This window comes from Anolis carolinensis, chromosome 1 (assembly GCF_035594765.1).
Source record: "Anolis carolinensis isolate JA03-04 chromosome 1, rAnoCar3.1.pri, whole genome shotgun sequence".
Taxonomy (NCBI): domain Eukaryota; kingdom Metazoa; phylum Chordata; class Lepidosauria; order Squamata; family Dactyloidae; genus Anolis; species Anolis carolinensis.
Window position 1 is genome coordinate 60,203,236 of NC_085841.1, and position 25,234 is coordinate 60,228,469.

Below are 25,234 nucleotides of genomic sequence, written 5' to 3' on the forward strand. Positions count from 1 at the left end.
TTGTGGATAGAATCCTAAAACAGCCAATTAGAATTGAGTTAGTATAGTGGTCACAAAATGCAGACAAGTAGAGCAAGGAAGGCAATGGGATGGACTGCCCTGAAAGGTGACATGGCCATGTAGTTGGCTGTAACCTCTGAAATGAGACACATTTTATTGCAGGTTCCGTATGATCTCTGCTTATTGTTTGAACAGATTCAGATTTGTTTAATCAAACACTGGTTTTGGAAACTGGTTTGAAGTGTAAGCATTTGCCATAATTTGCAAATTCAGGTGTAACAACAACATCAGGTTAGTCTTGTTCATCATCCTCTAGACCTTGATTTGATGGATTATTATATCTATCATTTTTGTAAGGCATCTCCTTCCGCTATTGCCCATGAATCCCAAATTTTCCCAAATGGGTTTATAGCATGGTTTTAACATCTTGGAAGTATTAGAATTTTTTCTTAATAAAGATTAGTTCTGGAACAAATCATTTCATGTATTCAGTTATTTTCTCTTTTTGTTGCAGTTATATTCATTTTGAAGCAAACATAGCAAAAGAGCTTGTGAAAGCCAATTTGGATTCTACTTAACTGGAAGCTCGGTCCCTTCTATTAAATAAAATGTTGGTTTTGTGTAGCTTCAGATCTCTGTGGCACAATTAACAAAATGTCCTCATACCACTTTTCTGTTATATTTCCTTTCCCAATGAATTGTGAAGAAAAAAAGGAAGTTGTAGTGGGCTATTTGCTGTAGCATTTTTTAAAAAAACTTTTAACTCAAAAGTTCTGTTTGAGAGTTGAAAAATATGTGGGTTTAGAATAAATTTCACAAATGATTTTTAATATCTCATTCATAGATACTTTAGTTGTTAATAGTAGTAATAATGAACATATGTACCAAGCAACCTATTTGTCTCCTATTTGTGTGGCAAAGGAAAACAACCAAGAAATCACCTGAATTACTTCTTTCTTTTAGATGAGAGATCTCCTGATGCTCAGTATGTGGATTTGCTGCTGAATCCAGAGCGATATACTGGATATAAGGGGCCCTCTGCATGGAGAGTGTGGAACAGTATCTATGAAGAAAATTGCTTCAAGTAACTGGGGAGAGAGGGCAACATTAAAACATTTCAGTTTTTATAATTACAGAAACTGTATCTCAGATCTTTTCTTTCTTTTAGACCACGCTCTGTGTATCGTCCACTGAATCCTCTGGCCCCAAGCAAGGGTGAGGCATTAAATTCTTTGTAAATTAGTAGAATCATAGAGTTGGAAGCTGTGCCATTTGAAAGTTTGAAGCAACAAATGCCTAAATCATTTAAACATACAAAAAGAACTTAAGAAATATGAAGTTCCTCTTATATAAACTCTCCAGTGATCCTTTTTGTTGTCCTTTTTGTGTTCATGTTTCTTTGATAAGCATTTCTCCTTTGACAAGTGCTGTTATAGCACTTTCCAAACGAATCCACATTTTATAAAAGTGTCAACTAACATTATAAAGTATAAAATAGCAAACAAGCAGAAAAGAGAAACAACAGTGAATGCTTTTGAATACCATTTAAAGCATATGTGAATAGAATAAATCTCACCTGGTGACTCAGGATGTATGTGCGCTGTAGAATTAATGCAGTTTGACCCACTTTAAGCACCATGACTGAATGCTATGGAATTAAGGGAATTGAAATAGTGAGTTTCAGAAAAAGTTTGTGACCTGGATCCTACCACAGATAAAGCATTCCATTTGTTACCTACATTCCTAGCATCTGTAGGTATTCAAAGAACCACCTCTGAAGATGATCCATTTGACAAATAGATTTGCCTTAGAGAAGGAGGATATTAGTTATTCAGCCTTGTCAAATCAGTGGTATGGAAATCTCAAGGCTTTTGCACATGGTTCTTGTGATCCCAGCATGAGGCCTCACTTAAAAATTTGGCCACTCTGTTTTGTATCTGGAAACTTTTCGAATGCCCCACAAATAAACTCATTTTAGTTGGCTAGTTTAGATGTTTCCGGAGCATATATCCAACTTTGTGGATGTATGCTCTGGTTGACTTCCAAGAAAGGATGCAATCAACATATTTATCATAGTTAATACAAAGTTATGAAGTATATATGCTGATTGGATCATCAACACTTGTTCCAAAAGCACACCTGCACCCTGTGAAAAAAAAAACCTGTTGATTTGAATAGAATTACACTTTCTTTAAAGATCTGATCAGGCACCATTTCTATTGTTTCTTTAACCCATGTTTAAGCTCATCTTTTTGTGCCGTATGACTATTTTGAGATGACTAGTTGCATCTTTATATTCTCAGTACAAAAACAGATGAACTAAACAACAAATCCAAAAATGTATACATTTTTAAAAATTAAGAAATATATATTTTTGTTTAAAACAGTCTATGAATAGATTGATTTGTTGCTCATCTTTTAAAACTTTCCTTTTTTTCAGGTGAGGATGACGGTGAGTTTTCATAATGGAGTGTTCTTTCAGTGTGTCTCTTTAAGTTTTAGAGCAAATAAATAGTTAAAATATGTGAAGTCTACAACTGAAAATAACACTGCGCTGAATGCTGCTGTTAAGGAAGGGAGGGAAGGAGGCAAAAGAGAAGCCAGATCAGGCAGAACAGGACATACACCACTCAATCTTTGCAGTGTGGATGCAAATTGTTTGTCCTTTCCTTGTGGCTAGTGGAAATAGTTTCTTGGTAATCATTGCTAATTTATCCGGATATTAATTTCTATAATGATCATTATGAAGAAAGCAGATTAGTGAATCTTGAGAGATCTATGCATTAGTAAATGTCAGTGTAGCAGACTTTGAGCTTTTCATGTCTCTAGTTAGTTCCTATGCCTGTTTATACAAAAAAAAATTAAAGCAAATATAGACTTATGTGTTTTTGATTAAGGAATTGTTTCTTAGGGTATTTGAAAACTTATTTAGCAGTTTCAAAATTCTAATCTGAATTTCATTTTGTGTTCCTAGGAGAATCATTCTATACATGGCTAGAAGGTAAATAAATTACCTTGGAAAAATGCTGGTAAAATAGAAAATTACTACATTTATGCAGCTCTAGAATCAGGGAATCCTGTGGCACCTAAAATACTGTCTAATTTATCTCAGTCAAGAAAACTCGTACCAGTTAACTTTCAGCCTTTTCTAGTTCTATAGGATTTAACCTGTGGAACTAAAACTGACATTGTAGCTCAAGGTCACTTTATCCAAGTGCAGCAGGATGAACTTAATACATTTAATTCAAGCCAAATGCTCAAAAGCTTCTGGAAGCTTAATAGCATGGTTAGAACATAAGCTTATGAAAGTAAAATCTCTCCTACTATCTACATGAGCAAGATACCTGTTACCAATGTATCTACTTAAGTTGCCCCATGTGTTCAGTCCCCTGTGTCACCTTCCTATATAGACCTTGCTGCTATCCGTTGCAGGATTACCTATTTGTTGTCCTTTCCATTCATGCTAAAGATTCTTATACTGAGGGAGGCCTTTAGTATGTAAGTGGATTTGTGGCTGAAGGAAGTTTTCATCGGATGACTATCTACTGTATTGCTTGCTTGCTACTGTGTTTGACTTTATATTAGGTTTTAATTGAGGTTTTGTGTTTTTTAATTTTTTTATTATGAGCTGCCTTGAGTGCCATTTTTGGTGGAAAGGTAGGATACAAATTTAATAAAACCATGGGTTTCCATGACATGAATGAACTGCAGCGTGCACTGCTCACTGTTTTCTGTGCACTTCCTACCATTTTCTGCAAACTAGAGGAAGAGATCAACTTGCAAGTTTTAACATATTGCACGTACCAAACAATGAATGAATGAATTAGTGAAAAGAAGCCAGGCTCTGAAACTCTGATTTAATCTTGATTTGTTATCTATTGCTTCTGTTCTAACTTAAAATTGCCTTGTGGCTTCTGCTCCACAGAATGCTTTTGATTCTATAAAGGATCCTGTTGGTTGAAGGAGAGGAGAAGCTTGTTTTATCCATTTCTATAGTCCTGTGTTATCACAGGGATTTTCTCAATTCTGAAACAGAATTGAGAGTGTATAAGAGATTGCAGATAGAAAAGAAAATTGACAAAATGTGTGTCTCCTCCCTTCTGCGAGTACAGCAAAGTCAATCCTAAATCCAATTTGTTTAAAAATGGAAGCAAAGCTTCCAGACTGTACATGATTTTAAAAAGCGTGCAGGGAGTGGGGGAATGTGTGCAAACAATACTTAAAGCCGTTCATTGGTATACTAGGAAACCATAGTGTTATTACAGATTTATTTTATTTACATTTGACCTTTCTGACAGTATGAGACCCAAGGCAGTTTACAACACAGATTAACATAGAGCATCATGTATATTCAAAAAAAATTGATAAACAAAATCTTCAAAAAGATTGGGTTGATGTTCACACATGTCAGTGCTTGAATAGGGACCCACAATGAAGGTAGAGCCAAGAACCCATCCCAGTATTCCTCCCTTTCCCAAACCAGAGAAAGAAAGGCATATATTCTTCTTGCCCTTCTTCTCAACTTCTTTCTTGATCTCAGCCAAGTGGAGAAGCCATTTGGAGCTTGAAGTGGAATGGAGCAGCAACACCCGTTTTTAGGAAGGGCTTTTTTGCATAAGTTTTTTTCTGCAGAGAAATTTTGGTAGCTATTTTAATAAAGTAAAAGCCTGTGTGCCCTCATTAAAATGGCCACGGGAAGCTTTTGCAGGAAGTTGAAAATGGCAATTGCTTGGTTCCACCTGAAGTGCTAAAATAGCTTCCCATTGCCTCTGTCAAATTCTGTTTAGGATTAAAAAGAAACTGATGAGGAAGAGAATGCAGCCTTTTTATCTCTGGTTTGCGGGATAATGGGATGAGAGTCTGTGTCATCTCTGCCTTTATGCTGGGTCCTTAATAGATGCAGGTTGCTTTTCTTGCTTTCTCCCTTGTGTTTCCCTGGCTGCGTTCACATTCTTTTTCCTCATTAATATTCCTTTCCCTACCCATATTTATATAGATGTAGACATTTTAAGATGAGCAATTGCAACCCCTGAAATAAACATATGTTCTCCTCTTTAGCCATTTCTAAATATGCCCCCATGTATTCTTAAAAGGAGAGTGAAATATTTGTTAAATGCTCCTAACTTTTGCTCTCATCTTATTCATGGGTTATAGCACAGTTCACAATTTAAAATATAACAGAAGAAGAACAGGTAAAGGTCAATAGCTTCCGTTTAAAACACTTATACAACAACCAGGTGAATGTCAAAAGCCTGTCTTTGAATTTCCACAGAAAAAGAGTACAGAGGGGACCAAGCTAGTATTTTGTGGAAGGGGGTTCTACAGTTTGTAATCAGCCACCGAGAAGACTTTGTTCTGTGTCCTCATCAGCTATTACTGTCAAGGACAGAACGCCACAAGATCAAAGATAACAGAGTTTATTGGATTTACAGAACTCAAAATGCCCGTAAAAGACAAGGGCAAGGCAACTTAGCCTTTAAAAACAAAAAGGGGCAAGAAAAAACGTTCAAAAGATAAACCGGATTAAACCGGAGTTTAATCCGGGTAAAATCAAAACAGCTTGCTTCAGCCTGGGGAAAAACAAACAGAAGCTGGGAAACAAGGAGTTCAAAAGAATGCAACTAATTGGCAGCAGATAACACTCTGCTGCCAGCACTATGTTTTGAGTAACTAGGAGTCACTCCTTCACACAGCAAGGCAAATTTCCAATACAAACTCAACAGCCAAGGATTGAAGCAGTAGCGTAGTCCCAATTCGTTCCGAAGGTCGAGAGGCAGAATCAGACGTTTGCAGTTTTCCAAGTCCAATGGGAGAAAGCGAGCCCGTAGTCAGTTTTCAGTCCGTAAATCCAGAGTAGCAGATGGCGTCCGTCAAGAAGACGACGGAAGGTCAAAGCTATTGAGATTAAGCAGAGGTTTTGCACAAACAAAAGCCCACACAATTCCTCCCGCCATCTGAACCCAAATTCCAAAACAACTTACGTATCAGCACACGAAAACACACCAGTTTTCAGGAAAGCGTCCCACACAGATCCCAAGCGTTCGTCCAGATTACCTTGCCCAACGCAATTTGCAATTGCTCCCAAGCCTCATTTTATGCCAGTTACAAATCCTCATCACTATCAGCTGCCCTCCTTAACCCGGGCGTTTCCTCATCACTTTCCTCATCAGAGCTGGAACACCTCTGACTACGCCCCACAGCATCCCCAGCTGTGGATCCCGTCCCATCCCTCCAGCTTGTCCATGGGTCTAATCCTGAAGGTCCCCATTCATCTTCCATCCCATTATTGCCAGTGGCACCCAACTCCTCCCTTACCCGAGTCCAATCCATCTCATCCTCTTCCGAGCTAACCAGCTCTTCCTCCATTCTCTCCGTGAACCCCTTAAAAGACTCTTCGTCAGATGGTTCTGCAAAGATATCTCGCAGCCTCTTTCTTTCTCGCTCCTCGAGAGTATCTGACTCTCGAGGAGTCTTACGTCCACGTCTGCCAGAAGCAGAGCCATGAGGCTCAATCATAACAATTACTGTGATGATGATGAAAGCAAGAGAAGGCATTTTGCAACAATCCCAAAACTAGGCTTTTGGAGGGAAATGTACTCTTTCAGATAACCTGTATGCAAGCTATGTAAAATTTTATTGGTCATAACCGACACTAGTCAAGCATTTGTGATGGGAGTCATGGACATTTGGACTAGACCAGAGAGTCATACTAAGTTGTACAGGTTTTAACACATTTTTTCTTGTTTAGGCCTTTGTCTTGAGAAACGTGTATTTTACAAGCTCATTTCAGGACTTCATGCTAGCATCAACTTGCATCTTTGTGCAAAATACCTACTTGAAGGTACTCTGTCTGTATTTGTTATTCTGGGAAGTCAATTGCTCATGGTATTCCAAAGACCTATCTTTTTAGATCTTTTAATTGCGTTTTATCTTTTAAATAATAGTTTGAATGATTTTAACACAGAGAATAATTCAATTCCTTTTTAATATTCAAGATGATTTTTAAATTGTAAACTGCCTTCAATGCTGATTTGAGAAGAAAGGCAAGATACAGAAAAATATAGCAAGAAGTTGTTAAGTTGAACAGTGTAGCAAAATCACTAAAACATACTGTTTTTCCAGAAACCTGGGGGAGACCTCGTTGGGGCCACAATGTTAAGGAATTTACCCTTCGGTTTGACCCTAGTGAAACAAAAAGTGAAGGTCCAAGGCGGCTAAAAAATCTGTATTTTTTGTATTTGGTGGAGCTGCGTGCATTGTCAAAGGTTGCATCATATTTTGAGCGTTCAATCGTAGACCTTTACACTGGAAATACTCAAGAAGATACGGAGACGAAGTCTCTTCTGTTAGAAATTTTCAGAGACACAAAGTAAGTATGTCCAAAATTCATTGCCAGCTAGATAGTCAGATGCATTGAAAAATGTGTAGGAAGTTACCTGAAGATGAAAGTATTAATTAAACTGAGACTATTAGTAAAAAAGATGTGAGATACAAAACATTTTCAAAATTATGATGTATTTTTATATGTACTTCCTTCATACAGGTCCTTTCCTATGCACTTTAACGAAAAGTCTATGTTTTCTGGAAACAAAAAGGAAGCCAAATCTTTAAAGGTAGGTACAATGATCCTTTTATTCATGGATTTGATATCTGTGGCTTTACTTCCTGAATACATTCATTTACACTCTAAAAAAATGTTACCTCCCTCAGAAGTGTTTATGGGCCTCTCTAAATCCTCCAGTGTAAATCTATGGTATGTTTCTTGCCCAGTTATACTTTAAAAAAGGGTTTCAGGTATTCACATGAGGTCTTGGAACTTATCCTCCATGGAAAGGTCCGATACTGGGAAAAGGGAGGGGTGAGAAGGGAGGCATTGGATCCTTCCTTCCTTGCCTGGGTTTGATGGTGCTGCTGCCAAAGCCCCATTTGCAGGCCCAGATGGCGGGGAGCTGGGTTGCAAGGAGGAGATTGCAAATGGGACTCTGGCAGCATCAGCCTCCTTAAGAGTAAGGAAGGAGGGCTCCAACATTGGGCCAAGGGAGGGGGTTGTATCCTTTATTCCTTACCTGCTGTTGAGACAAGGAAGAAAGCCCCCTTGGCAGGCTGGATTACAAGGAAGAAGAGGCAGCTAAAGCCCACAGGGCAGTGATGGCTCCATCATCACTGGCTCCTTGTGAGGAAGCAAGAGAAGGGAAGGAAGCACATGGGTGCTTTTGTATCCCTTTGGCTGGGCCAATGGGAGAAAAGCACTCTACGCCCAAATGCTAACAGGAGCCAGGGCTCTGGGAGAAAGGAGGAGGGGAAAGGACAGCAGGAGAAAGATGTGTGTGTGTGTGTGTGTAGGGGGGAGGGGTTATGCCTGTGGAGCCCCTTTCTCAACAGCCACGCTTTCTGTCAAAGACTTTCATAAACCATTTTCCTGTTTCTTGCGGACCACCGTTTGGGAACCACTGATACAGAGAGGAGCAGTTGTATTCACTTCTAACCCTGACTTAGAGAGGAAAGTGACACAACTCCATCAGGCCCAATAATTTTGTCAGGAAATGCAGTGTTTCATTGTCTTATAAAATAGAAAGCTTTATCCTTTAAATGGGTGTCTCTATTTATTCATAGGAAGAATTGAGGCTACATTTCAAGAACATATCCCGTATCATGGATTGTGTTGGCTGTGATAAGTGCAGGTTATGGGGTAAATTGCAGGTAGGTGATCCCCTATCATTTGTGGATAAATATACTCTTAGCTTCAAAGTGACTTCAAGTAGGCCAGCTCCAAATAACTTTGTTAACAACCATTTGGAAATGTTTTGCAAAATAAGGTTGAAATAAGCTCTGAGCCAGTAGAGAAGAGCCACTACATTTTATCACTGGTTCACATTAATCTTTACTAGTCTCAGTCCCATTTTATCTATATTAACATATTTGTTACTGATGATTTCTAGTTGGCCAAGCTATAGAAAACATTGTTTCTTTATTGTGCTGAGTACAATATGTTTCTTTGAATTTATTGATAATTTTAAGCCTTAAGAGTTTATATTTGCATTACCAAAAAAAATCTATTGGAAAATGTTTGATACTTTCAGTTGGTAAGGAATGTCCATCAGAATAGGATTTTAGTTGTTTCATTTACTGGGATGAATTAAAAACTTGAAATGGTAGATCTATCAAAAAGTAAATGGATCACTACTGTATTGTTGTAGAACAATATGAGATAAAAAATTATTGTCCTCCTTGCTTGCAGCTTTTGGTGCCACCTAGAAACTATCTCAAACATGTTTCTCAGCTTTCTGGGACATGTTTTTATAAAAAGGGGCTTCAGTGGGGAGGCAAGATTGCCTTTCTCGATCCTGCTGATGGAGGCAGTTCCATCAGTGGTGCCCTCTCCTAGATTTGGGCCATGATTTTATCAAAGGATTTAGTTCAAAGTGTTCAATCTATGTTTCTGTTGTAACTTTTCTGTTAACTCTTGGCTGCTGTTTCCTTGCTGTTTAATGAGCTATCTTTCTTTTAGACTCAAGGATTAGGAACTGCCTTGAAGATCTTATTTTCTGAAAGAGAAATAAGAAACCTTCCTGAAAATAGCCCATCAAAAGGTTTTCAACTCACACGGCAAGAGATAGTTGCTCTTCTAAATGCATTTGGAAGGCAAGTGGCACTTCGTTAATGTAGCAGTATTATAAGATAATCTTTCTATTCTAGTGTGGCCTTGAATTGTTCATTGTTATCTGAACTATAGAACCAAAACTTTATAGCCCTCTTAAAACATTTTAAAAGTTACACAGTAAAAATAAAACCATCTTAACATACAAGTGTTCATTTGCTAGTCCCAGCTAGAGTAGACCTAGGGTAAAGGTATTCCCCTGACGTTAAGTCCAGTCATGTCTGACTCAGGGGGGTTGGTGCTCATCTCCATTTCTAAGCCGAAGAGCCGGTGTTGTCCGTAGACACCTCCAAGGTCATGTGGCCAGCATGACTGCACAGAGCGTCGTTACCTTCCCGCCAGAGCGGTACCTATTGATCTACTCACATTGGCATGTTTTCGAACTGCTAGTTTGGCAGAAGCTGGAGCTAACAGCGGCCGCTCCCGCCGCTCCCAGGGATTGAACCTGGGACCTATTAAATCATTAAGATTGGATCCAATGAGTTGATCCTAGAAAATATATTTAGACACGTGAAATACATGTCATCCCCACACTCCCTACAATGAGCAGTGTGTATCTTCATTGGCAATCTTTGCTTTAGCTGCACAAATTACCTGAGCAGCAAATGACAAAAGTTTGTCTGTGTACAGTTGTTTTCTGTTCAATATTGGGACAACAGTGAAGGCCTAGCTTCCATAGCAAGGAGTTCCAGAGACTGAGAAAGCTTTCTCTTACATCTGCAGGAAACATATCCTCTACTGTCATGGGGACCCAAACAAATACCTCTCCCCAAGTTTTTAATACTAAGGCAGGCTTATATGGAATAATATGTCTTTCAGTTGGCCTGATCCAAAGTTACACAGGGCTTTTGTAGATCATACGTCACTTCAGTTTGTACCTATAAATAGACTTGTAGCTAGTAATGCTGATGCAATAAGGGTAAATTTCATCCCCTTCTCCCCTCTTCCCCCTGGTAAGTCAATAGTATGCATAGAGCATTTTGGACTGTGAAGTTTGCAGGCACTTTGCAAAGGAAGTTCCATGTATAGTTTAATACAGAAGTCCAAACCAGATATAACTAAAGTACCCATCATCATGGTAAGGTACAGCTTTATAGAAATTGGCATAGCTGATTTTGTTTTTATCATTTGCCATAAAAATCAGTTTGACTTGTGACAGATCAGTGAATGCGAGTGAATCCATGTAACCTGGTCTTCTTCTTTCCTTACAGTATAGTTGTTAGCTTTAATTGTGGTTGTATTCAGTCTCTAGACACTCGAGCATCAGGATTCGGGGATGAGTACAGGGTTTGAATTGTGTATTTGGATTTGAAGGGGACTATAAAACCTTCCTTATTCCAATCAGTTCTGACATGTCTGGATTAAGCTTCAGTTTGTTTACTATCACCCAGTATATTATTGAAATTGGACATTAGTTCAGAAAAACATCTAAACTAGTAAAGCATCTGTAGGTTTAGTTACAAGGAATGAATGAGCAAGAGCTGGGTAATGTCATCCTGGGCCAAGTTCTGATTGGCACCGCGAGCTGAAAACTGAAGACATTAGTGTGCCACATAAGAAATATTTCTACTTTTGAGATGGAATGCAATATTAATATCAACCTTTTGTGTCTGTCTTCTTACAGGCTTTCTACAAGTATACGAGAACTGCAGAATTTCAAAATTTTATTACAACAGACAAGTTAACGAAGGTTTTGTACCTACTGCTAGAAGTGGTTGATGATTTGATACCAAGCAAAACAAAACAATATTTATAGCAACTATTCTACAAGAGAAAAAAAGTGTAACACCCACTTGAATATTTAAAGTAGAAACGGTTAGCCATTGGACAAAGATATTTATGAGTGAAATGCCTAATTTTAAACATGTAAATTATGCTTATCTTCCACTGTTTCTTTTTCTTAATTTTTGTACACTTCTTGTACTGTCACTTGCAACAAACTTTTTATTGGGTTTTTTTTTACTGAGATTCAAGTAGTTTCATCTAGATACATATTATTTCCATTGTCTTAATGGGAAAAGATTGCAATGTTGCCTAAAAACGGTGATATTTTAAACTGTTGTATTTATTTGAAGGACCAGATGCTGTTAAACAAAATTTAGTTGATGTGTTACTACATATTTGACTTGTTTATAACAGTAGCAGAAATGGCCAGTAAGAATTTTACTAAATTGAGCCCCTTTGTATCCAGGGGTGATGTTTTTTTCTTTTTCCACTTTGCCCCTTTTTTGCTACCTTGTTCCTTAAATTTTGTTTCTGTCACAGTTGCCTGTCTTATGAGGAGAGACTGTCTTAAGCTTATCCCAGCATCTATCAGTTCTTGTACTTGTGTGCTGAAGGGGACATTGGGAGGTCACTGCTGTGAACATGACTGTTTTGCTGAAGCCAGCTCTTGGCTCCTCTCTGTACAGCTAGTTTTTCTGTCTACTGACATTTAAAATAACCCCACTTCCAGAAATAATACCTATTTGTCTTATTGTGGTGGTTCTATAATTCAAATAATAAGTGGAGAGTAAAAGCAAAATATACATTTTCAAAATAAAACTTATTTTAAAAGGGACCCTTCAAATTCAATGCTTCATATCCTGCCTATGCAATTTCCAATCATACCTTTTTTTAAAAAAGGAGAAAGGTAACAGCTGTAATAAAACGGGTATTCTCTGCATAAATTTGATCCTACTTATAAAGGTAAATCTAATTTGTTCATAGAACAATAGCAAGCAAATGATTTTTTTAATTTTGCAGTAGGAAGACTTCTATAAAAATTGTAATGGAGCAGCTTACTTAAAAGTTCTCTGTGATGTAATATTTGTATTTAGTGAGGGATATTTGAATACAGCATGAATGTCAATGTTGGTACAACATACAGACTTTGTATATATGTTTTGCTTTGAAAAGTAAAACAGTCTTTGCAGAATTAATTAAAAGTGCTCTTAAACCCTTTTAAGAAATCTTTACTATTGTGCATATGTACGGATCACATTACTTTAAACAACACTGTTTCAGAATATAGAAGTTTAAAGCATGGGAAAAACATTGGAAAGGGAAAGCGGTATTCTTGTCATCTATACTGTTATGCATAATTGAAATCTTGCCTAAAAAAATTAAGAGGAAGAAATGTATGCTGGAGCATCTGGGCAATTTGAGCAGAATCTTTATACTTAAGGATTATCTTACTACCTTTTGCTTAACATAATCTTATACAGTATAGCATGCTCAGCTAAGTAGCAGAGTCACTAAGAAATCCCATCAGTATATTGTGAAGATGTGTATGGGTCCCCAACAGCTTCAAACTACAGGAAAGGAGATTCTGCTTGAACATTAGGAAGAACTTTCTGTGAGAGCTGTTCAGCACTGGAACTCTCTGCCCCAGAGAGTGGTGGAGGCTCCTTCTTTGGAGGCTTTTAAATAGAGGCTGGATGGCTGTCTGTCAAGGGTGCTTGAATGCGATTTTCCTTCTTCTTGGCTGGGGGTTGGACAGGATGGCCCACAAGGTCTCTTCCAATTCTATGATTCTATGATTCAGTGAGAGTGATGTGCATTGGTCATGTGGCTGGCTCTGCTGTGCAATCATTTAACAGCACCTCTCTACTGATCCATTTCTAATCTGCATTCATAAGTCCACTTAAGAAGATGAAACTCCCATATAGGATTCCAACCAGTATGTGTATGATATAGATATAAGGTAAAAGTAAAGACATTAAGTCTAGTCATCTCCCAACTCTGGGGGTTGGTGCTCATCTCCATTTCTAAGCCAAAAAACCGGCATTGTCCGTAGACACCGCCAAGGTCATGTGGTTGACATGACTGCATGGAGTGCCGTTACCTTCCTGCCAGAGCGGTACCTATTTATTCACATATGCATATTTTCGAACTGCTAGGTTGGCAGAAACTGGGGCTAACAGTGGAAGCCTACTCTGCTCCCCGGATTTGAACCACTGATCTTTGATTCACCAAGTTCAGCAGCTCAGCTGTTTAATCCGCTGCACCACTGGGGGCTCCCTATATAGATATAATAATAGTAGTAGTAGTAGTAGTAGTAGTAGTAGTAATAATAATAATAAGAAGAAGTTAATTTATATACCACCCTATCTCCCCAAGAGGACTCAGGGCAGTTTCCAACATAAGGCAAAACATTCAACTGCCAAAAAGAAAAACTAGACAACAAAATTAAACATCATAAAACAAAAAACACAGTCCTACTAAAACCACAAAAATTTAAAATCCAGTTTCAATTTACTCCATCAGATGGGTTCAAAATACCAATACCCAGAATTACAGAATGGATAAATATAGATCTATGTATGTATGTATGTATGTATGTATGTAGACAAACACATACATACACACACTAATTTAAGTACCCAGTATTGCCCAGGCATATGTTTTCTAATGGGAAAAATCATAAAATTGTAAAGCTAATTAAATTAATATTTCTAATAAATAGTATTATAAAATGCATACCTGGACTATGACAGATACAAAAGCTAGTTATTAATAAATGGTTGTCTCTCAGCCTTGGGCCAAATTCGGCCTCAGAGAAAAGTGGAAACAATCCACTTTTAAATAAAGACTTGAATGGTTGCCTTGAGCAAGTCACGTTCTTTTGTCCTTGAGTCACATACTCTCTGCCTCAGTAGAAGTCCAGTCATCACCTCTCTCATTTTAAAATGTTTTAATACATCGATTGCTTCTTTGACTGTTAAAGATGTGCTTGCTATGGATTTCCAGGCTCTGGATTTTATGCCTCAATGTAGCCTTCATCCTGCCCTTTTCATAGCCTAACCACCTAAATGGCACCAGATGAAACGTTTTCTTGGAAATGGAAGTCTCTCAGCCTCAAAGTGAAGACACACCATTTGCATTGTCTATTTGGCTCTTTCTTTCCTCCCTTTCCCTTGTCCTTTCCCCCCCCCCCCCCTTTATCTTCCCATCTCATTTTTGTTCTCCCCCTTTGTCTTTCCTTCTTTTTTATTCTTTTCATCCCTTCACGCATATCTTTCCATTTTTTCTTTCTTCATCTGGTCTTTTTTTTTTTTTTTTTGAAGTAACGCTCTTTCAGCCTTAAAGCAAGGTGCAGGCATGCATGCGCTCATGTACACACGCTTTCCAAACTATAATTCTTCATGAAATTGCTTACTTGCTTTTCTGGCATGAATGTCCCTGCTGTGGTTTTCAGTGGTGGCCTCATGGTGCAGTAATTTTGTGCCCTAGTAGCTAATCCTTAGTATAATGCCCTCTTGTGTTTGCATCTGAATGCTGCATACACACATACCTATAGACCAGTATCTATTGCTATGTAGATTTTCTTTCTCTTTCTGAGGCCTTCACCCCCAAATGGGGTGGATTTTGTTGCTGAAAGAAACTCCACAATTATTTCAAGTTGGATAATGACGGGTATGCGTGCCAAGTTTGGTTCAGCTCCATCAAGCCATGCAAGAGCCTTTGTGATAAAACCAACCAACATAGATACTTTGATATGTACAAATATGTACATATATGTACACATATATAACCAGTGCAGAATAAACTATGTTCTGATTCTATTATGTTAACACTTCTGCTCTAAAAATCTTAACTATTAAAAAATGAGGTTGATTTTTTTCTTCTTGTAGAGGAACTCTGAAAACTTGTGAGAACTGGAAAAAATGTACTATGGTATGTCATGTCTTGTTGGTCAGATTAGTAATGAGGTTTGTTCATCTGATTTGTGATACATTAAGCAAAATCATATTCAGCTGTATCCCTCTAGTACCAAAAACTCTTTGGTCCAGTGGAGAATCTGGACAGAACCTTGCTAAGATGTTACTGTTGGTGTGACTCCTAGTTAAGGCAATAGCAATATAAGACAATAGCCAATAAGCTCTTGCACAAGCCATTTTCTATCCAGGTGCAGTGAAATGCAGGCTCTGCTGTCACTCCCCCCCCCCCCCCCCAAAAAAAAAGATTGCTGAGAAGGTCCCAGTCACATTTACATCTTTATGCCTTGAAGCTGAATAGGTGCCTGTCTCTGTCTTAATTGAGAGTAAAGCTTTTTGTTTCTGTGCTTGCATATGCCATCCATCCAAACACATTGGTTATGCAAACTAAACTTTGTGGACTTCACACCATCTCTAGATGTGACTGAAAAAAATGAGAAAATATTGGCTAGTATTATGTATCAGTAACCTTTTTGGGTACTCTTAAGTAGAAAATGTGAATAAGATTAAAATCCATGGTCCCTTAAAAAAAACAAATGAACACCTTGCTGGAACAAGAATTTTAATGGTTTATATTTGTATACTGACATTGGTCTAAAAGACTTGATGAGATGCACACAGTTTGAACCAGCACAACAATTATACTGTACACTATACAAGATGAGTATCTCTTATCCGAAATACTTGGGTTTTAATGTGATTTGTAATACCTGTATTTGCATACACATACATGATGAACTGTCTTGGAGATGAGACACCTTATATAAAATGTTAATTTTGTGTATAATGCAAAGTTTGTGTACACTGAAGCCTTAGCAAAGGTGCCACTATTGCAGCCACACATGTGGACAACTTTGGAGTATTTTGATTTCAGAATTCTGGATAAGGAATGCTCGAGTTTATAGTTTATAAAGTGAAATCAGTGTTAAAAATGTAACTAATTCTGTACATATAAAAAGTGACAATGTAAGAAAAAGATTCTATATATGAAATACAGTATCTTTCACATAAAAATACAAAATTTTCCCTGAAGCTACAACCTTGTAAAAACTCTTGTATTTAAACTTTGTTGCAAAAGGAGACATTGATTTCAGCAGCAGTTCTCCTGTTTAGTCTTCACTATAAATGTGGATTCACTGACTTCAGTAAGAGTTTTCCTATGTATAATTTAAGCGAACATGGAAAACTTTGCAGGATCACAGCAGAAAAACCATATCTTGCCACAGAAAAATAACTATTGTGTGGCATTATAAAGTAGATTTGTTTTTTCTCCTACATTTTTCCATGCACTGTGCAAAGTCTGTGTAACGTGTGCTCCATTCCTTATGCTGAATAAAAGCAAAATTAGAAATGGTTTGGTGTTACACTGGGCTTGGTCGTTCAGTCTCTGATATATAATCATGCTGCAGAGATCCAGCGTGAGCCATGAAACTATTGCTTTGATGCCCCCAGTCGTAGTATTCAGGCGAGAAGCTAAAAAAAATTAAGGAGAAATTAAGAGCATAAAACATGAAACATAAAACAGCATTTGAGGTCACATGTTCTTGTGAAGTTCCTAGCAAGGACTTGACTAGACAGTTTGTTTCAAGGAACTGTGTAGACATGTTTGCTGCAATCCTGTGGTTCTTGGAATGAATGGCAATAGCATTTGGACAGGAATTCGCTAGAGGGCCTGGAATTGTAACAGAATGCAATGCTGTGGCTTGGCCTAAATTTCATACTTAGCTGTTAATCCAGGTCATTAAGAGTTCTACAGTAACAATTTCCAATTCTACTGAGAGAGAAATCTGAGAATAATGTTTATTTACACACAAGGTATTTTTGATGAAACAAAGGAAGGAAGATTGCAGATTTTTCTAACTGATTGATTTATGCCTTACAGGATCTACATTCAGCTGGTAATCTTCCTAGCAATCTCTTTAGAATAATACATTAAAAGGAATATTCTTTTTTCTTCTGACATCCCGCAACCTTGTACAATTTAACAACAATTAATGAACAAAACTGAAGTTGGCTTTTGTGCAAAGGCCAGTCAACTAGTGCACTTTCATCCTGTTTGAAATAATTGAGACTGAAGACTTTGATTCTGTAGCTCAAAGTCACTGAACACAGTTCTTCCATTCATAACTGTACATGGGAGCTTTCTAAAGGTTTAATTATTGTGTTCCAATCTCAATAAGTAGCATTTGACATTGTTATTAAGCTTTAACTACATCCTATTTCCTTAACTTGCCATCCTTGAACACTTTGCTAAAGATTGTAATTCTGGGAGTCATGGAGAACTCTGAAATATTTCATTTCTGCAGGATCACTGCATCTATCTGTCTCACCTGCCATGGATGCTATGTGGCGATATGCTCCATGCCAAATCATCATCACTGTCATATCTGCGAGGATTGTCAAAGAAGTAAGATCTTGGATTGAATGCATGAGATGGTACTATTCCTGGGATTGTCTGGGAAAGAGAACGAAAGGTTACTTTGTACGGACTCATTGTTTTCTTGGCACTTTTTAAATGAGAAATACAGATGTTTGTCTCATCAAGATACTTCTGTGAGAAGCTAATTCATTTTCTCCCTACTTTCAGCGTTGTGTCCTCACATCCAGTGTTCGCTTGTCATCCCTGTCTTCTACATCCTTCTGTCTTATCCCTCAAACTAGAGAGTGGAGATGCAGTGAATGGGAACCAGCTAGCTCTGGCCCTGCCTCCCGCGCCGTGGAGGGCGCGGTCAGGGCACCCGTGTGCAGCGTGGGAGGCGTGGCCAGGTCTGGCCACGCCTCCCGCGCCGCCCCCGCCATGGGGGGTGGGATCAGGGTGCCCGCGCGCAGCGTGGGAGGCGGTGCCAGATTTGACCACGCTTCCCGTGGCGCGGTGGGGGGGCGCAAAAATTTTTTTTTGCGTACCCCCAAAAATTTCCTCAGGCCAGTCCTGGCCATATATCATAAAAAAGGAGAATCTACTTGTTTAGCAAGCCTTAAAAATGCCGATTTGTTTATAAGTACATGTATTTTATATACTTATACTAGCTGTGCCTGGCCACGCATTGGTGAGAAATTGTTGAGGTAGTGGTGGCATTGAATGTCTGTTGTATGGTTGTCTTTATGTTTAGTATGCACACTGAAGTGGATTATATGGCAGTGTGGAGTCAAGATAATCAAGTTCAAAGTAGATAATATAAGATTCTAAATGGGTTATATAGCTGTGTGGAAGGGCCTTGAGTCTACACAGCCATATAATCCAGTTAAAATCTGTGGAAGAGGCCTAAGTGAGGCCTAACTGGGCCTGTCCCCTTGGCTGAGTAGGTTGCTAGAAGACCAAGTGGGCGGAGCTTAGCCTTCAAACTGGCAGCAATGGGATAAAAACTATTATTTCTCTCCCTGTAATTCAGACTTTATTTTTCTTTTCTTTTTGTTGTATCAACCTAGAGCCGTGAATGATGGGTTGTATTGTCAAATTTTGAGGTTGGGGGGCCTGTAGTTTTGTTGTTTTGTCCGCTGCCCTGATGCCATCACTCTTTTATATATATAGATAACCTGGGGTTACAAAAAATTACCAAGTGGAAAAGCATTGCAAGTGGAAAAGGTTTAAGAACTATTACTTCATAAACTTTTGCAGACTACAGCCAAATGCCTGATAGGATGATCATGAAAGTGTATGGTGTTATTTATGCTGGTCTTTCAGATGCTACAAAACCTGCTATTTTTGGTGCCACAAATTTATTGCTTTCCCATCTCACCATGATTTATTGGGGAAAGGTAAATATTGTCATTAGATAAAAATTATATAAATTAGATAAACTGTGCATTTAGATAAGATTATGTTATTTAAAAAAAAACCTAGACATGCAAATATATTTGCAGGTCCATCTCAAGCAGTGTCTTGTATTTTTCTGTCAATACACAGGAGATTTTTTGCACTTGTATATACAGTATAAGCTTCCTGATACAGTAGAGTCTCACTTATCCAACACTCGCTTATCCAACGTTCTGGATTATCCAACGCACTTTTGTAGTCAATGTTTTCAATACATAGTGATATTTTGGTGCTAAATTCGTAAATACAGTAATTACTACATAGCATTACTGCGCATTGAACTACTTTTTCTGCCAAATTAGTTGTATAACATGATGTTTTGGTGTTTAATTTGTAAAATCATAACCTAATTTGATGTGTAATAGGCTTTTTCTTAATCCCTCCTTATTATCCAACATATTCACTTATCCAACGTTCTGCTGGCCCGTTTATGTTGGATAAGTGAGACTCTACTGTATATATATACACATACTGTACTGTATTACTATTTTGGGAAGATACTACTCCCTCTGGTGGCTAATTGTCTACAATAATATGATACCGATTTATTTATTAAAGATACAAGATCTGTTGCCTTTGAGGTTGAGATATTCCTAATGCTTTTTACTTGCCTATTATCCTGCCCTTAGGAACAAATCTAGTGCCATTTACTTATGGTCATGGGTAACAGCAGATTGATTCAAAACATGAGACTCCCAAAGGGATTTTTCTCATCAAGAAGTGTCCTGAAGCTCTTCTGTATTTTTAATATTGTACTTCTCTCAACTATGTTCTATGTAAGCATTAATGATTGCTTGACCTGTTCACTCTGTTTATTCTGTAGCTAGTGGGAGTGCTTGAGAGTTTTTGTGTTCTAGAGAATCCATAGTTTTTCATCTATCTATCTATCTATCTATCTATCTATCTATCCATCCATCCCTGGAGACATTCTGGAGCTATTATGTTAATTAAACAACCCAGACACAGAAATCTATTTGCAAATCTTTCTCCAAGATTCAGCATCTTGGATTTTCCTATTAATGCATAGGTTTTTTGCAGTAGCATATATAATAATTTAAATTTAATATTTATCTGATAAAAAGACTATCAAGAGAAAATAATTTGGGTTAAGTAAGAATGACATCATTAAGAAAATGTTTGTTGTGACTGGGGATGGAGGTGCTGAAGTTGCTGAAATTACATGCTAAGTGGCCATATAACAGGCTTTATTTGAATGAGTAGAAAGATGCAGGAAACAAAAAAGCCAACAGTACTGGTTGTTTACCTATGATTTAGGTGTTGGAAGTCATAGGAGCACAGCAGCAGGGGCACGAAACTAGCAATATTACCTGTTGAAATTATTTTTTCACTAGACATAGATAAATAGTGATTTCAATGGGGAGAGGCTCTATTTGATAAGTTAGAATTAAGCAAGGCTTTCCTTTTTAAAAGAAAAAAATGAATGTGTTATATGTCAATCAAAAACAATAAATGTAACTTACTAGATCTTTTGTAGGGTTTCGAACACGAAAGAAAAACACCACTAAAGAAGTAGGCAGGAGCTCCCAAACAAAAAGTATTATTCCAAATACTATATATCCAGCATCACCCAGCTGGCATTTCAGATCTGCCTGTTGCAAAATCAAAGTGAAAAGGGGTTAAAATAAACAATTTCACTCAGTATTTGCCAGCCACCATGTCATCCCAACCATTTATTGCAGACAGTAGTAGAAAATGTAATAATGCTGAGATGCAATTTTTGCCCTCTGCGAATCACTTATACAGAAAACATCTTCGTGGGTATCAGAGATCGTTTGGATGCATCTAGAAACTTCTTGGCCTAACTCGATCAATATGCATCTATTTAAATGAACATACCAGTTTCAAAGGAATTTTCAAACCAGGCAATTTGATGAAATGTGGTTGGAATTTATTAAATGGTTGTGCTCCTAATTCAGACATAACATTGGACAAATTGTACCCCATGTTATTCATAGACAATTTGGTGTGGTTTTGGCTTTCTCAGATGTAACCACCTCAATTGGAAATAAGCCAGATCCTTAATTTGAGATGGCCACAATGCAATTGGCCTGGTTAGGTTGAGGGGAAGCGAGCATGGATATGACACAAAGATAACAATTCATCTCCATCTCAGGAGTGGTAGAGGAAATATGTAAAATCAAAACCTCACTGGTATACTCCTATATAAGCCCCTTAACTCTGCAGTAAATCCAAGTTATGTCCATAGACTTCCATGAAGCTTTGCAGGCATGGGTGGAAATGAGGTATTCTAAAGTAGTTTTTGTCTTTACTTGTAGTAAAATATACAAATGGATCTTGTAGCACCTTAGAGACAAAATGAGAAAATGAAGTTGGCATAAGCTTTCACGGACTAAGTACTTCTTGGATGTCTTTGCATGTTGATATTTCAGATTAACACGGTTAGGGCCTCATCTATACTGACCATATAATGTAGTTTGAGGCCAGTTTCAAACTGTGGTGACTATGTAACACATGCTGCCAAGGCATGCTGCAGTGTTTGTTACGGGAGGTTAAAGTGCATCAAGCAGAGTCAGGGGAAAACTTGAAATAAGACCCTGAATGTGTTTCAGCACAGCTGTAATGTAAACTGCATGGCAAAATTGGCTCTGCAGAATGTGAAGCTCATTGAAGACACCCACTGCACTGTGGTAGGAAGGCTGCTGCTGGAAGATGCCCAAGGGCATGGCTTGGCAGTAAGTAGCCAATGAATCCCCTAGAACAGGTAATAATAAATAATGAATAATAATAAACTTTATTTCTACCCCACCACCATCTCCCCGAGGGGACTTGGGGTGGCTAACCAAGTACAGCAAAGTACCGGATAGGAATCTAAAACGATAAAACCACAGAATTACAATCACACACATACATAATTACAATGTAAAACATTAAAATTCATAAAATGCAGTCATAGCTGCGGATAAAAAGTTGTTTCGATTGACATGGCCCAGTAATTGACTACTTCCACTGCTGTCACTTTCTCTTTTTCCCCCACCTCATATGCCTCTAGAACGCTGTCAAGCAATAGATTCTGGAAAGGCTTCTAGATCATTATCCATTGTTAATGTGATCCCATCCTGGTCACAAACCTATTCCAGACATGGCAATCTAATCACTTGCACAGCTACACTCAAATAGATTTTACACTGACCTACATTGTCAGTGTAGATGAGCCCTTTTAATTGGAGTAAAGTAGTTATATTCACTCCTCTCTCCTGATTCCAATGTTCATTAAAGTAACATACACCACAATAAAATTATAAACAGATGAACAGGTCAATGACTAAGGCCTACAACCCCTTCTTAATTTCAAAAATAGTTACACTTTGGTTAAAGTTTTTTATAAGACACAGTTACAGTTGAAGTACTTCAACTGCACAATGAAGAGATGATCTAGCTGAATAGAACCCATCTGCAGCTAATTATTTTTAACCGAAGGATTTGGATGGGTGGAGAAGGGTTTTTAGTTTATATCAGCAAGTTGTGGAAGGCTTAATGTTTTACTGTTAGGAGGAAATACTGCACTTGCCTGATCAGATACATTGTACCAATCATAATCAAAAGAGTTCACTGTCTTCCTTTGAGAAAGTGACAAAATGACCAGGTTGTAACACGCTCTTGAGGTATAAAGTAGTATAACAGTCACTCCTATAGTTGTCAGTTGACATACAGATGAACCCTGAAAGAGATATTAAAACACATTTTAACATACCAGTATTTGCATTTGGTTTCTGAAAATGGATAAAAATGGATACTGAAATGTCACAATTATAGTTTGGGGGGGGGGGGGGGAAATGTAACACATTCTTATACTATGCCCCCCCCCCCAAAAAAAACCCCAACAACAACCCTGCACTATTCTCAAAACTGAATGAACCATGAAGCAAAATAAGCACAGGCTTAAGGCATCAAGGGAAGAGAGGCACCACATAAATTTTCCATTGCTCAATTTACAATGGAACATAGGTGCTAAACTGCAAATGGTGCAGCTGAACCAGGTTCCACAAAAGGGGGCTCCCACAAGTCTTTGCAATGGAAGGAAGTGGGGGGAAACCTTTCAAATATAAAGGGGGCATATATAAAAATAAACATTTTCATCTTACTGTGAGTTTTATTCCATTTTCAAAAATTACATTTTATTTTACAGTTTATTACCACTTGTACTCTGAATTAGATATATATGCGGGCACCAAAAGTATTTAAGTGCTTAGCACCTCTAAAGGTCTTAACCTGGTCCTGGCTGGGCTCTGGAGATACTGAAATCTACAACAAATGTAATCTTTTCAATGGAAGTGAGGGAGTAGTAAACTCTTTAGTGTTCCTTCATCTCAACAGCAGACATTGGTTGCATCACATGAATGATCTTCAAAAATGTTTTAAGGAAAACATAAGAGGAATGGGCTAGATTTCTTGGTGTGACTGAGGTTGGAAGTTGTGATACATAGCCTCACCAACAAATGATTGCCAGTGACCATGAGGTGATGAAGAAAACAGTAAATGGGTCCAATAGTTATAGCTGGAACTTTTCTTATTATTTTTTTAAAAAAATGTTATAGTCAAATGGCAGATGTTCTTGAAAAAGCAAATATTTTTTCTAAATTTCCTAATAAATCTACAGCACTGAGCATTACTGTAGAAATACAGCATCTTGGTGTATTCATATCATTATAATAGCTCTCTATACTTTATATTGCATACACTCAGAATATTCCCAAATGCATTGGTAAACATTTTTAAAATAGTTTTTTTTTGTTTTTTATAATGTATCAGAAAAGTAGAAGTCATTGCAAAGAACAGAATTGAGGAAATTGTGTAGTACATGGCTACATTTTTTTTTGTATCAGGAGGCTTCTCTCATGGCCCTGCATGGGGAGCTAGAGCTGACAGACGGGAGCTCACCCCGCTCCCCGGATTTGAACCACAGACTTTTCAGTCAGCAGTCCTGCCAGCACAAGGGTTTAACCCATTGCACCACTGGGGGCTCTAATGACTACATGAGCTCAGGGTTTAAAATGATCTGGAGTAACACTTTCTATATTAGCTGGCCTCCGCTTTTTAAAAAAGGACCCAGAATTTCAAAGATATTCTTGCTTATTAGTGTAGTTGGATATACAGAAATGTGACAGCTTGAACTTCTGGGGGGTCCTTGAGGGCAAAGGAGCAGCAGGAGCATTGTGTCATCTTTAGGCCTCCAGCTCCAGCAAAACATTTATATGCTACATGGCTGCATCCTCATCCTTCCCAGCCCCTAAACAGTCATGGGAGTGTGGGGACTAGCTGCAGAAATCGTAAGTACAGACCAGGAATGGAGGAAGGAGTGGAATTACATCTTCCAGACTGTTATATTCCATCAAAGTGGAGTAAGAGCTTTTAAAAATTGTAATAAAAAGTACAGTAATGGGAAAGGGTGTTCTTTATTTGTAATTACAGTAGTTTTACATGACAGATGCAAATCTATGTTCCTCAAAGAAAAAGGAAGTACTAGCTAGGAAGTGCAAAGAAAATAACATGGTAGTTCTATGTCCTGTACCATTACCAAATGACAAGACAATGGGCTGAAAAGACCAAGGGATGCTTAGAAGCTGACATGTTTCAAATCTACAAATCTGACAAAGGATTTTACGACAATTGCTGTCAGTGCTAAAGTATAAGAGAGGCCCCCCTTTTATATCTAGTAAGAATATAAGAAAGAAGCCCTGTAGGATCAATTTGCAGGCTCATCTAATCTACTTCCTAGTAAGAATGAAGCTATGGAAATGATAAGGCTATAACTGGCTTCTAATCATGATGCCTACATACTGTCACCAGCATCAAAGGCAACACACCTCTGAATATCAGTTGCTAGATGTCACAATCAGGAGACTGACCTCTCATTATGGGTTATGAGTTTTCAATTAACATCTGCTTGGGAGTTGGGCTAGCCGAGTCTTTGATCTGCGATCTGATTCAAAATTGTTATTCTTGAGGAAATGCCATTTTTGGGGTTTTAATTATGTAATGCTGATATTTACTCTAGACAAATTTGGTTTTAAAAATAAATCA

At 37.9% G+C, this 25,234-nt stretch overlaps 2 protein-coding genes across 4 annotated transcripts in view; one reads left to right on the top strand and one right to left on the bottom strand.

Moving 5' to 3' along the window:
- The window catches only part of ero1b (endoplasmic reticulum oxidoreductase 1 beta), a 37,999-nt gene extending 25,390 nt beyond the window's left edge, over nt 1-12,609 (top strand). For 2 of the 3 annotated variants that reach the window (XM_008124013.3, XM_008124001.3), the window contains exons 7-16: nt 964-1,084; nt 1,169-1,215; nt 2,441-2,452; nt 2,975-3,001; nt 6,749-6,841; nt 7,123-7,369; nt 7,544-7,613; nt 8,614-8,700; nt 9,509-9,642; nt 11,283-12,609. In XM_008124013.3, coding sequence (XP_008122220.1) covers nt 964-1,084; nt 1,169-1,215; nt 2,441-2,452; nt 2,975-3,001; nt 6,749-6,841; nt 7,123-7,369; nt 7,544-7,613; nt 8,614-8,700; nt 9,509-9,642; nt 11,283-11,343 — 899 coding nt within the window. In that variant the 3' untranslated portion in view covers nt 11,344-12,609. The remainder of the gene's footprint in view (nt 1-963; nt 1,085-1,168; nt 1,216-2,440; nt 2,453-2,974; nt 3,002-6,748; nt 6,842-7,122; nt 7,370-7,543; nt 7,614-8,613; nt 8,701-9,508; nt 9,643-11,282) is intronic. The other variant, XM_062975268.1, reaches the window with a different exon arrangement.
- Nucleotides 12,610-15,906: 3,297 nt separating this feature from the next.
- The window catches only part of gpr137b (G protein-coupled receptor 137B), a 30,632-nt gene continuing 21,304 nt past the window's right edge, over nt 15,907-25,234 (bottom strand). Inside the window, exons 4-7 of the mRNA XM_062975281.1 lie at nt 22,718-22,871; nt 20,653-20,777; nt 17,688-17,812; nt 15,907-16,830 (exon numbers count right to left, since the gene is read on the bottom strand). Coding sequence (XP_062831351.1) covers nt 16,719-16,830; nt 17,688-17,812; nt 20,653-20,777; nt 22,718-22,871 — 516 coding nt within the window. The 3' untranslated portion in view covers nt 15,907-16,718. The remainder of the gene's footprint in view (nt 16,831-17,687; nt 17,813-20,652; nt 20,778-22,717; nt 22,872-25,234) is intronic.